The sequence below is a fragment of the Schistocerca piceifrons genome, chromosome 2 (genome assembly GCF_021461385.2).
Source record: "Schistocerca piceifrons isolate TAMUIC-IGC-003096 chromosome 2, iqSchPice1.1, whole genome shotgun sequence".
Classification (NCBI taxonomy): Eukaryota; Metazoa; Arthropoda; class Insecta; order Orthoptera; family Acrididae; genus Schistocerca; species Schistocerca piceifrons.
In genome coordinates, this window is record NC_060139.1 from 983,727,544 (window position 1) to 983,742,089 (window position 14,546).

Genomic DNA, 14,546 nt, shown 5'->3' on the forward strand with positions numbered 1-14,546 from the left:
GGACCACCTCTATAATCCACGTTTCTGGGAACCGTCGGTCCAGGAATCGACGCACACGACGACTGAAATGTGCCGGCGCCCCGTCATCTTGGAACCACATGCGTTGTCTTGTAGGGAGCAATTCTGGCAATGCTCTGGCGAGAAAATTGTAATGGTGCCTGCCATTTAATAGCCTAGGTAGCAGATACGGCCCAATTAAACAGTCCCCAACTACACCGACCCACACATTAACGAAGAACCGCACTTGATGACCGCTAGTAACTGTGGCATATGAGTTATTCTCACTCGAAACATGCTAATTGTGCATGTTGAAGACTCCGTCACGCCCGAACGTTGCTTCATCGGTGAACAACACAGAGGCTGGAAATGTAGGATGCATTTCACACTGTTCCAGGTACCACTGCAAAAACTGTGCTCTGAGTGGGTAATCAACTGGTTCCAGGTTGTGGACACGCTCTAAGTGAAATGGACGTAAAAATTGCTCTCGAAGGACTGTTCTTACATTCATCTGATTCGTCTCCATGTTACGTGCAATTTCACGAGAGCTGATTGAAGGATCCCGCTCCACATGCTGCACGGCAGCTTCCTCAAATTGCAGCGTTCGTACCGTGCGATAGCGTCCCTGTCCAGGTAATCTGCTAAATGACCCGGTCTCACGCAGACGTTGGTACACAACAGCAAAGGTCTTATGATGCGGGATACAGCGATTAGGATATTTTTGTTGATAAATCCGCTGTGCAGCTCGTCCCTTGTGGTGCGCTACGTAGCACGCACCAACCATACCAGTGTACTCACTCCAGGTGTATCGCTCCATTAGTAGACAGAGACAATGCACACTGGTGGACACCAGTTGCCTACAACTGAAGAGTGTAACACGCCCTCTAACAACTGAAGATCGTAATATGGCCTCTAACGACTGAAGAGAGTAATATGGCCTCCACCGGTTTAAATAATCCTCATAGGAAAAAATGACATTAGGAAAAAATATTTCTTTTTATGTCCCCTACAACCTTCCAGAGTTTGTCGGTTTAAATACTTTTCACCCTGTATAGGACAAACATGTATTAGAACCGAAAGAGTTCCTATAAAAGTTGACTTTTGTCGAGATTTAATATTGCCAGTGGCTTCGAAAATGTCGAGAATGTGGAGCATCGCCCATTATTATAGCCACGTTCCTTTTTGTTAGATTTGTATAATTATAATTCAAAGTATGCTGCTAAGTTTGATTCCTTCTTAGTTAAAAATATGCATAATTGTAAAAAAGAATAATACATACACATACCTGTAACATACAGTAAAAGAAAAACGACAGTAGTAGCATTGATCAATTATAAATCTAACAGCAATGATAGAGAGAACTGCCTGTAACCATACAACGTCGCTGGATTATCTGTCAAGTAAGCTGTCACGAAAATACTGATACAAAGAATAATCTGACAACTACATAAAGTAGCAAGTTAGATAAGGTGATAGCCAACCATTATTACTCCAGTACCACCAAATATATAAAGAGACAATCACAGAACCACAGATACTGGGTAGATGTCAAACCTACAAGACGTTTGTAAAAATGTATAAGAATGAATTCTATTTAACAATTGCTTATAAAATTAGTAATAATGCACCGATTTGTGTACCATTTATTTAGAAATAACATAATGGTGGCAATTCACCCGAACTAGGCCTACTGTAAAAATAAATGCAATCAGAGAACAGCATACTTGGAATTATAATTAAAAAATGTTTTTAAAAGCCATATGCAATGCTGCGGGCCCAGAAGAATATAAATTTGTTGGATTTAATTTACTAGACTTCCGCCGAGACGCGCGTTCTCACCACACCGATACAACTGTTAAGCGAGCGCATTACGTTTTAGTACATAATTTTTGCTCGTACGACTGATTCAGACGACGCTAGTTTATCTGACAGAATTAAAAAATTGATATCTCTAGTATGACCTTATCCGCACAAACAACTTAGTTTTTGAACTGTTTTTATCGTAAATCTTTCCCTCGCTGAAAGAATACTGTCTTCATTGAAAGTTAAACCACGGTAGTATTTTTCAGAGTACATTGTCATACTGTCACTAGTTACGAATTCGATCTATGAATGTAAGCCCCATTACTAATAAACCATTCCGGAGGCTCGGCGGTTTGGAAGAACTATAACAGCAAATACTAATAATGAAGTTAACTTACAACTTCCTTACTAGTATTTGCTATTATAGTTCATAAAAAAACTAAATTTAAAGCAGTAATTTGCCTTAAGAAACCTGTTTGCTATCTTCAACATACCTGCTCGGCATACACCATGAATATATCTGTACGGAAAATGGAGTCTCTCGGTTTTAGAGGCAAATGTCCAAAAGCGTGCAAACACCAAACATGGGTCTTAATATGAGTGGAAAAATTTCTGAGATTATCCAACTGAAGCGCAGCACTGTATGGAAGTGTTTATGGACTGTGGGAAATCCTGAAAAGAAGAGAATCGAAGCGGTTGAGGTATGGTGCTATAAAAGGATGTGGAAAATTACGTGGACTGATAGGATAAGAGGTGAAGAGCTTCTCCGTAGAATGGCTCTGAGCACTATGCGACTTAACTTCTGAGGTAATTAGTCGCCTAGAACTTACAACTAATTAAACCTAACTAACCTAAGGACATCACACACATCCATGTCTGTGGCAGGATTCGAATCTGCGACCGTAGCGATCGCTCGGTTCCAGACTGCAGCGCCTAGAATTGCACGGCCACTCCGGCCGACTTCTCCGTAGAACCGACGAGAACAGAAACATGTGAAATACATTAAAAAGAAGAAGGGATAGGGTAATAAGACATCGGATACATCAACGAATAGCATCCATGGTACTAGAGGGAGCTGTAGACGGTAAAAACTGTAGCGGAAGACAAAAAGAAGTTACCGAGTACGTTGGGTGCGAACGCTACTCTGAGATGAAGAGGCTGCCACAGCACGAGAATTTGTGACAGGCCCTACTGAACCTATCACAAGACCGAAAAAAATAAAAAATAAATAAAAAATCCTGCGTGAACGAAGACTTCCAGATCGCCTTTTCTTAATTTATCCGTTTAACAGGCGTCTGACTTTCCATAACTCGATATTATGAAGACTTAATTCAAAATTTGTTTCAAAAGTTGAACAAATTCACAACATTGCACTGATCAGTGCTCACCAAATCAGTCTTTGAAACAGCTTGCGCACTGTAAAACTTACACTCAGGATGGATTGAGCCAGCTTCCGGTACTGCTGCAGGTACAGGGTTAGCGTGTGTGGACCGAAGATGGTTGAGGCTCCTTCATACCTCTGCACCTGTAACACCAAAACATGCCCTTCTAGTCACCAAGCTCTAGAACGAGTTAGAGAGCAACCTGTAGAATCACAGTGTGTAGTAGTTTAGTGCTGTAACCTAGTGATTCACAGAAAGTAACAACAAATTGAGCTAATCTTTGCACAAGGAAAATTTTTCTCAATCACCTTTCGCAAATTTTTATTGTGCTCATTTAGGTTTTGGATTATTAATATACCAGTAAAACACCTGACCCTTAGAGAATCACATGCCACAAAAAGGCTTCTAACGTCTAAACATTTTACAAATGAATTACTGTTAAATATTGACTTTCAGCAAGTAAGCGAGAAAAATTTAAGAAATTATTAAAATTATGTTTAAGGTTTGTTGGAAGTCGCTAAGTGTTCTCATTATGAAACAATAGATGAATATGTTGCGGATAATCTGCGCTTCATTTTAAGAAAAAGTTAATTTCTCAGGCACCTCAGGGTTTATGACGTCATATCTCCTGAATTGTGTGTTGAACATGATATATTTTTGCAGGTACTTTCAGTGTGTTGCTAATAGAGCCCGTAGTAATGAAGTAACGCATTAAAACCTCATGCCTGATGTTAAAATTTTAATTCGCGCTATTTTAAGCAATAGTTTCGTTTTCATGCATCTAACTCTTATGATGTCATGTCTGTTGGACTATGTGTCGTACGATGACACAATTTTGCAGGTAAGTTGTATACTTGGATACCGTCTTGAATCTCTGCTGCGAATAATGTACTAAGAAAGTAATAAATTAAGGCGTCATGCCTGATGAAGTTTGCCTCTAGACACAGAAAGTTCATAACCTTAATATCTGTGCTATTGTGTTAAACTTTTAACATAAGATTACACCCCTTAATGAGTAGATTATGACAGAATTTTAAATTTCTCAATTCGGTCAATAATCACGCGAAATACTCAAAATCGAATTTTTGTTGCTCCTGAAAGCTTTTAAATAGGCAACCTACAACTGACAACGGATTGCGATACAATGTTTTAATAATAAAGATTTCTGTAGAGGACATAAGGTTATGTTCTGTGATAATTACAATGTTAAACCTAAAATTCACGTTAGTTGATCCTATCGTGCCTAAAATTTATAATACATATATTTGAAAAATAAAAAGTCGAAAATTGTCTACTGTTATAACCGATTTTCACTATAAAAAATTTTTAGTTGACAGATAATGTCCCACAAACTAACTTGGTCCATGTTTCCATATGAACCTAGAATTTTCGAAGTTAATTTTTTTGTTTGTAGAGTGATTATGTCACTACGGCAAATATGAAAAAAGTATGGCAAATCAGTACCAAAACGCATTTATTCCAGTGTAATGAAATATTGTACACCAATATTTAGCTTAAAATTTGTAGATGGCTTTGACATACCACATACCAATATTTTCCACATTCTACAAAGTTTGCTGCCCATTATACTAAATATAAATTTCGTAAAAACCAACAGAATTCCTGAGGAATGCAGTAACGTTTCGGATATAGTCTACGATGTATACGGACATACAGTCAGTTACTTCAGTCTTAGAACGGACACGATGGTGATTTCGATATGACTCCCGTGAAACACACACACCAGCTATAAACGCGCCGCGCCTCCCCATTTGATCAAATGTTCAAATGTGAGTGAATTCCTAAGGGACCAAAGCGCTGAGGTCATCGGACCCTAGACTTAAGCACTACTTTAAGTTACGCTAAGCACAACACACACACCCATGCCCGAGGGAGGACTCGAACCTCCGGCGGGAGGGGCCGCACAATCCTTGACGTGGCGCCTCAAACCACACGGCCACTCCGCGTGGCCCCATTTCATCTCTCACAGTCTTCTCATGCCCACTTCATCATCTGTAGCAATTTTTCCTACTTCCGAAAGAGCATCACTAGATGGTATCACTAGACATATTAGGAAAATAGCCGTCCTAATGCTCAAAATAGTGAATTACTTTACTGGGAAATAATGACCGCCTAGGTAGCCCCGGTTGGTAAATGACATCCAAACGGTCCCGGGTTCGATTGCCGTGCGTTTCGGAGATTTTCTCCGCTCAGGGGCTGTTGCTGCGTCATCACCGCCACGCTAGTAGTCTTAACGGTACCAATTTAAAAAAAAAAAATCAGTAATGAAAGGGTTAAGGCACAATTTAATATCCTCAATGCTCAGAGATATCAATTATGTTATTCTTCTGCTCAACATTTCAACTACTTGCATCGTTGCCACGTGCTATGGGCGGAACTGCGTAACATTTGCTCTAGTCATGTTGGGATGTTCTTTGCACACAGACGGCTTATTCCAACATCAAGGACGTTATTTGTCATTAATTCTTGAAACGTGGGCAGTGATGTCAAGGAAAAGCTCTGGTATTTCTTTTCCTGCAGTGGACTTAGATTTTAACTTAAAATAATTGATAGGGCACTCCTCCGGAAGAACTGGACGGCGAGCTCCTGTCCAAATGTACCCATAATAATCTGGCACCAGACCATCGAACATACAGCTTGCAGCTCATAAGAATCACCGCTACCCTGTCTCTTATTCACACATATCGGACGTAGTTACTATTCTCTCTCTCTGTCTTAAGCGTGTTGTTGTTTAAGGGTGTGTTCCACCTAAAGTGTTTCGCTTTTATATAAAGCAGGAACATCAGCAGTTCTGTAAACATTGAACAGGTCATACGTTCCTAAATTTTTATTTCAATTGACTGCAAAAAGTGTTTGCCCATGAATGTGGCATATAATTTATTTATAACGTTTACTGCTCGTTGTTTTTATATTTATAGCGACGTATGAGGCTATGTAAGACGAGGCACGCACAGACCAGTGTGTTCTTTTAGTTCATTTCAATTTCATGAACGCCACAAACTAAATGCCAACAATCAGGTGATGAAAGCATTGACTCTTCACACTTTCACTTAAAGTGCATTTCGTTCTATTAAAACGTTTAAATGTGAATAATTATTGCTGATAAAGCATAGCAATCGCTAAATTGATAACATTAAAATTGCAGATATTTAAGGAATATCGTATTGTACCCCCATAAAATGTTATGACAGTCGCGTATCACTTGCAGTTTCCATTATTACTGATCGTCATCAGACACTAGAACTTTTGAATTAAATAGATACTTGTAGTCCCACCACCACTCTACGTAATGCCAAAAATACGAACTGAACGAAAATCCAATTTGATTTTTTTAGTGGATATTGCTGTTCTTCAAAAAATACACGAGAACAATACTAAATGGCGCTGGATCCTTTTCACGAGTCAGTAAGGGATTGTCACAAGTGTAAACCTCGCTTTGATCTAGTTACTCGTAAAATGGCACTCATTTTCACCGTCGTGTAAAGAAGCAGCTTATATTCATACCGCAAAATGTGCGGTCTGAAAAAGAGAGCGCGGTGGGTATTTTTCGCGCGTCAGAGACAGGCATCTGTCTAAAATGTGACGCTCGCTTTAATCTAGTAAATATGGCATTAAGTTTCAACATCGTGTGACGATTCAGCTTACGGTTTTACAGCAAAGTATAGGTCTGTTTTCAGAGGTCATGAAGCGAACCACAAGCTCCAGTGGAAAGTAATGGCTACGCCGCACAGATAAGGTGTGGCGTCCGGGTTTGCATCTGAATTGTTAGAGCACGTGACACCAAGCGGCGCGGGTCTGCAGAGCGATCACAATGGGCCACTGACACGTCAAACACTGTTACTTGTTCCACGCTGCTGGAGGCCCGCAAGCGGCTAGGTGCATTCCAACCGGAAACGGATTTTCTCTCTGCAGCTGTTCCGCGTCAAAACTAATTTGGCGTCCATCAACAACCCTTCCTGTTGCGACACCCTCAGACACCGTCTGGAACGTTGAATGGCCAGCTAAATCATCCGATGTTCCATAAAAAATTTAGAACAGCATATGGTATGCAGTGATTCACATCCTGTCAGTATGGTGGCAACATATAATCATCGCTGAGTGCCTCAACTTGAATATCACAAACCCGAAGAAAATTGTGGGTTCTCTTCCTTGCTGAATTGAGGGCACTACAAAAAGGCCGTGCTATCTCTACCGGATTGTTACGCATTCATCCAACGACTCCAAGCGCACAGCAGAGCAGAAAATTTCGATTGCAAAGATGAAACATATATTTTAGGTTATCTCATTGACGACGAAAAGTCTCATCTGTGTAATTTTATGTGTCGTTAACAGCATAGTACACAGACTAATTTCTCTAACACGATATTGAAAGACGGCTGTTTCATTACGAGCGCTGTTCCATGTATCATAAATATGCAACGTGCTCTGTGTCGGTAACTTGGTGGCAGCGTAAATTAGATTCAGTCGTCGACCTGTCCGTTCACGCGATGTGTCTTTGTAAAAGACGGAAATGTAGGGATCTCTTGCCGACACGCTTAAGACAGTGACTGCAGTCGGCCAATGGGAACACATGGCGATTGTAAGTCCGGTTCGTTCCAGCATGCTATTTGCACTACTCAGGATTCGGCATTTATTGCTTCCAGAGTGAGATTTTCATTCTGCAGCGGAGTGTGCGCTCATATGAAACTTCCTGGCACATTAAAACTGTGTGCCGGACCGACACTCGAACCTTTGCCTTTCGCGAGCAAGTGCTCTAATTTATTGCTTCGTCTTCCGCTTGAAGAGCATTCTCGTAACAACAAGTAATACAGACGTTTGTCTTGTATTCGAGATGGGAGCACGTCACCACCTCACTTTGATATAAATGGAGAGAAGCATACGTATAGTCGCGCGCATTGCAATTGTTTTCATACAAATGTGCTTCATAGTACTAGAAGGTTCTGAAAAAGTCGTCACTGTTTCGCAAAACTGTTAATGCGGAAATACTGCGTGCGAAATGTACGTCTTTGTTCACCATCGTGTTCGTAACCTCTAGTGACTTATAGGAAGTTCCTTCAACTTTATATGATGATGTATGTAGTGAAGGGTGTTTCTACGATACTGCACAGGAGGGGATTTAAATATAGTCCATTTCGAATACGTATTCATAGCCACCAGGGCTGAAGGCGCGCGGGATAGCCGCGCCGTCTAAGGCGTGTTGTCACGGCCCGAGGCGTGTTGTCACGGCCCACGCGGCTGTCCCCGTCGGAGGTTCGAGTCCTCCCTCGGGCATGGGTGTGTGTGTTGTCCTTAGCGTAAGTTAGTTTAAGTTAGATTAAGTAGTGCGTAAGATTAGGGACCGATGACCTCCGCAGTTTGGTCCCATAAGATCTTACCCCAAATTTCCAAATTTTCCACCAGGGCTGAATTGCAGATTTAACTTCTTCGTCAACTGCATGCGTTTTTGGTCAATACATCTACGGAAATTCATTTCCTCCCCTTGTGTAACTGAATCCATGTTGGAATTCAAAACTTAGTCCCAGGGGACAACGTATATACTGAATACACGCTGCAATTTTCTTAAGGGACCCAGAAGTAAAGGCGTGTTTCCTTAGAACTTCATGTTTTGGTAAGTGGTTTTCAGCAGGTAAAGTAAGTTCGATGCTCATGCAGCACCCCGTTATTGTGCTTTGCAAAAGGTTTGTCGTCTCCTTGTCACTAGACAAAAGTTAGATCGTGTTATCCATAAATCATATTTTCTGTTTGGGAGTATATACCAGGGCATGAACAGTGGTCATATTATTCCTATATGAACACCTGTGGTTAGTTCAAGAAAGAGTGGCAGGTTTCAGAGCATTCAAGTTATAATCAGTCTTCTCATTTACTGTCCGCTAGGTAAAAGCAAGAGAGAGAGAGAAAGAGAGAGAGAGAGAAAATTCATCAGTTTTATGAATGGCGTGATGGAGTTTACTATGATATTCTCTTCAGTGTTCGTGACTTCATCTTAAAGGAGGACAGACACAAATGACTTGGTATCTGAAAATCAAAACGGTGGAATTGGGACACCCTCAGCACACTTTGGGATGAGGATTGCTGAGGTAAGAATGTTATACGTGAGAATAACTCTGTAACTGTTAAGTCAGATGCATTAATAGCTACAGTAATACTAAATACATGAAGTAATACTTTCGTAACCTTAGAATAGTGAAATAAATAAATAATAGGGACACTGATTTATAATTGGGCACAACTTAACAAAAGTTTAACGGGTAATTACATACTCAATCAGTAGTTGCTGCAGAACTTCGTAATCTCAAACATTTCAAGCACAGATAGTTTCCACCTGTTATACCGACTGCACTCTGGGTACAAAGGGCAGAAACTAATGCTTCATCTAGATTTTCGTGATTTTTCTGCAAATGATAGTTATGTATCTGGCAGAGGGTTCATCGAACTATCTTCAAGCTATTTCTCGAGCAGCGGGCGGAAAAAAATGAACACTTGCATCTGTTTGAAATACTGAAAATCAAGAGGCTCCACAAAAACCATCTTGAACAGCTGCTGAATGAACCGTTATCAGATCACCTCCACTTCTTCTTATTCCTAAACCTGCTGGATTACCTCCCCAGCTCTAGTTTAATTGTGCCCCAGTTATTTATTTAGTAGTTTTATGTGATTACGAGGAGCTATCCAACATTTTCGGGACTGGTGCTGCCATCTGTTTAAAACCCTACCTTTGGGCTAATGGTCACCATCTCCCTCGAAGTAGTTCCCATCCGCACGTACACCCCGATCCCAGCGCTTCTGCCAGTGGTCAAACGTTTTCTGGAAGTTCTGTTCTTTGAGGGTGTTTATCACCGCCAGCGATGCTACTTGATTCCTCTCTAGAGTGTCGAACCGACGGCCTTTCAACTTGGGTTTCAGTTTTGGGGCCCGCATCTCGCGGTCGTGCGGTAGCGTTCTCGCTTCCCACGCCCGGGTTCCCGGGTTCGATTCCCGGCGGGGTCAGTGATTTTGTCTGCCTCGTGATGGCTGGGTGTTGTGTGCTGTCCTTAGGTTAGTTAGGTTTAAGCAGTTCTAAGTTCTAGGGGACTGATGACCATAGATGTTAAGTCCCATAGTGCTCAGAGCCATTTGAACCATTTTTCAGTTTTGGGAATAGCACGAAGTCGCAAGGTGCCAAATCTGGCGAGTACGGTGGGTGGGATACAAAGGCCATGTTGTTTTTTTGCGAAAAAGGTTCTGGTGAACAAGGACGTGTGACAGGGCGCGTTGTCATCATTGCAGCAGCCATTTTCCTTGACGTCAAAGTTCGGGCCGTAGTCGCCACCGCACGTTTTCACGGAGCCGTCGCAAAACATCACAGTAGTACGCGGAATTCACTGTTTGGCTGGGTGGGACAAATTCTTCGTGCACAATTCCCTTGGTATCAAAGAAAACGATGATCGTGCTCTTCACTTTGCTCGTATGAATGTATTATTTTGTATATTTTGTATTAGTAATCAATTTTTTTCATATAGTAATGCGGCTCGTTAGAATGAAATTACAGTGAAATGAACACCCTTAGCTGCTTACAGGCGTTGACATAAGTCAACGGGGACAGATGAAAATGTGTGCCCCGACCGGGACTCGAACCCGGGATCTGCTGCTTACATGGCAGACGCTCTATCCATCTGAGCCACCGAGGACACAGAGGATAGCGCGACTGCAGGGATTTATCTCTGGCACGCCTTCCGCAAAACCCACATTCTCAGTGTATTGTGCCGCACTACATTCGTAGTGCCCCCGCCCATTATACTCATTACTCGCGGCGCGTTGCCGATTCCCGTAAGAGTTCGGGCACTGTTTGTGCATTCGCACAGAAGAAGAAGATGGTTAAGTGGCCGGTGAGCCTTAACTATAGTTAAGTGGCCGGTGAGCCTTAACTATGCACAGCAATATCTTTGTCAGTAACGCTAGACAGTGTACTATTAGCCAGAACCCGGTCGCAAAACTAGGTAATTAGTGAAAGAGGTACCAAATACCAATGTTTCTTAAATACAATTATGTTTCACCAATTACCAATCCTGAAATCAAAATAAATAATTCGTGATGTAGCAGTTAAATGGGTGGGTGAAACTGATTCCCGGGCAGCATTGTAGCTGATAGTCTACTTTTCTCTGTAGTTTCTGCCCTCGCACAGAGCCGAGCTGAGGTGACGAATGCAGCAGGTTGTGTGGGCTCACCTTGTACTCCTCCGGGGTGGCGACGTAGTCGCTGTACGTGTTGCACAGTCCGGCGAGCACCGGCGTCGTGTCCTGCCCGAACACCTGCCGCATGGCGTCGCGCATGCGCCGTCCCGACATGGTGGTGAACTCGCCCGGAACGCACATCAGCACGAGGTTTCCCACGCGTCCCACGTGCGTCGAAACCACTTGGGGCTGCCACTCGAACGGGAACGTCATCTGCCACATTGCACGAAGCACTCAATATTGGTTCAGGACAGGCCTGCAGGCTTACTTTCCGATGCAGCAGATACAGCACCTTCTCGGTCACTGTATTCTCTTTAACACAGGCTATTCAAAACAATGTACCACGTAATTAATTTTTATTACAAGAAATTAAAATTTGGCATTCAATTATTTATACGCAGATGGAAACACCAAACACTGAAGTTCACAAGCACAAGCTATAAATGTTCAACGTATCCCTCTCTTGACGCATGGCACACATCTAAGTTCTCATCTGGTGTACGCGGTCAGTTCATGCTCATTCCTTGCAGACATTCATTTTGTTAAAATAGCTTAATTCAATTACCTATTGATGGTTCAATGCCGAAACGGAGACGACATGGCTTCTGCATCACTTCTTTCGAAATCAAGCAGAGACCGTTATTTTGTATGGTAGCCAACTTACGCTGATACGAAATACCTATCTGTTGGTGCGAGCTTTAGAGGTGGTAGTCGAAACCTTAGACCCTCTTCTGTCCAAAGGTGTATTGATAATCCACATGTAATAACCTAACTAAATGTCCAGCTTTCCGAATAACCATCTATGAGCTAGCTATGTGTATGATAAGTGTTCTCTATTGACTGAATGATGATGCAGCCTTAACAAGGTGTATACATGGTGATAAAGTTAAATATATCTACAAAGAACGAAAAGTAATACGTCAAATTACAGATGAGCTATTTCTGAAACAGTAGTCTATCTATGTAACCGAAAGATATTAAAATAAATATCTGGTTTCAGTCACAAATCATGGTTTATCCATGACTGCCATGGTTTCTTGCATAACCGTTAAAGGAATGTAGTAGCTGTTTCATATATTGGAAATGAAAAGGCATGCCAATGATGGCAATTATAAAATTTTAAAAGCGTTATTATCCTGTAAAAGCTGTCACAGTACCCGTTATATATTGTATTTGCCTTCGCCTGTAGAAAAAGATGTATGGCAATGAAAGTTTGCTGTAAAACCTTTCTCAGTAATATGCACGATGCACATAACTCTTACGTTGTTTAAGATCATTACATTTTCATGCAATTCAGCTGTGTTATGCATCGATTCATACAATGAAATGCTGAATCAACATTTCGGCCCCTACTGCATGTGTATGTAACAGTGTATCTGTCACTAATATTGTTATGACATCCTTATGTTCAAACTTCTACCCTGCTTCTATACCTTTATGTAATTTGATAACTGACCCATTTAAAAAAAAAAATTAACTTAAATTGTTTTTCACATAACTTGACATAGACCAAGGATGAAATGTTTCCCCAAACACAGCTACAACAAGTCACCTGTTGACTTATGCTATAATTCGTTACCTTGCTCCTATTAATAAGTTACATTATATTGACGGCAGGTACATTTGACTATATAGTTCAGTTAAATAAGACAACGGACTTCAAAGTAAATACTTACTATTCATGCATAGTGCACTTCTCCTTGTGACATAAAAATGTTTAGCTTTTGTATGATACCTGTTTTGCAAAGGAAGACCGATGACTTACCTGAAGGAAATAACAGTTTGCTCTTGTTTCTGTTCTATCAGGCACACTAAACGACCAAAGTCGTTATTCGATATCTGTCTCTTGAATAATGGCCAAATAAAATACTATGAACACATAAATGCTTATGCTCATATATGTAATTAAACTAAATCACTAAATCAATAATATCCACATACATTAAGTACCCTAGGATGTCAGCTATGATCTTCATGTATTATGTAATATTAATGAGGCGCACATAATGGATTTATACAATACTGGCCATTAAAATTGCAACACCACGAAAATAACGTGCTACAGACGCGAAATTTAAGCGACAGGAAGAGGATGCTGTGATACACAAATAATTAGCTTTTCAGAGCATTCACACAAGATTGGCGCCGGTGGCGACACCTACAACGTCCTGACATGAAGTAAGTTGCCACCCGATTTCTAATGCACAAACAGCAGTTGACCGGCGTTGCCTGGTGAAACGTTGTTGTGATGCCTCGTGTAAGGAGGAGAAATGCGTACCATCACGTTTCCGACTTTGATAAAGGTCGGATTGTAGCCTATCGCGGTTTATCGTATCGCGAAATTGCTGCTCGCGTTGGTCGAGATCCAAAGACTGTTAGCAGAATATGGAATCGGTGGGTTCAGGAGGGTAATACGGAACGGCGTGCTGGATCCCAACGGCCTCGTATCACCAGCAGTCGAGATGACAGGCATCTTATCGGCATGGCTGTAACGGATCGTGCAGCGACGTCTCGATCCCTGAGTCAACAGTTGGGGACGTTTGAAAGACAACAACCATCTGCACGAACAGTTCGACGACGTTTGCAGCAGCATGGAGACCATGGCTGCGTCACACTTGACGCAGCATCACAGACAGGAGCGCCTGCGATGGTGTACTCAACGACGAACCTGGGTGCATGAATAGCAAAACGTCATTTCTTCGGATGAATCCAGGTTCTGTTTACAGCATCATGATGGTCGCATCCGTGTTTGGCGACATCGCGGTGAATGTACATTGGAAGCGTGTATTCGTCATCGCCATACTGGCTTATCACCCAGCATGATGGTATGGGGTGCCATTGGTTACACGTTTCGGTCACCTCTTGTTCGCACTGACGGCACTTTGAACAGTGGACGTTACATTTCAGAATCCCTACATTTCATCAGGATAATGCACGACCGCATGTTGCAGGTCCTGTACGGGCCTTTGTGGATACAGAAAATGTTCGACTGCTGCCCTGGCCAGCACATTCTCCAGATCTCTCACCAATTGAAAACGTCTGGTCAGTGGTGGCCGAGCAACTGGATCGTCACAATACGCCAGTCACTACTCTTGGTGAACTGTGGTATCGTGTTGAAGCCGCATGGGCAGCT

The 14,546-nt window shown here is 41.9% G+C and overlaps 1 protein-coding gene across 2 annotated transcripts in view; it reads right to left on the minus strand.

Annotated features, from left to right (window-relative positions):
* LOC124775058 (neutral ceramidase-like) overlaps window positions 1-14,546 on the minus strand; it is a 486,227-nt gene that overhangs the window by 33,683 nt on the left and 437,998 nt on the right. For both annotated transcript variants that reach the window (XM_047249851.1, XM_047249852.1), the window contains 2 exons: window positions 11,408-11,626; window positions 3,230-3,325 (listed from right to left, as the gene is read on the minus strand). In XM_047249851.1, the coding sequence (XP_047105807.1) occupies window positions 3,230-3,325; window positions 11,408-11,626 (315 nt within the window). The remainder of the gene's footprint in view (window positions 1-3,229; window positions 3,326-11,407; window positions 11,627-14,546) is intronic.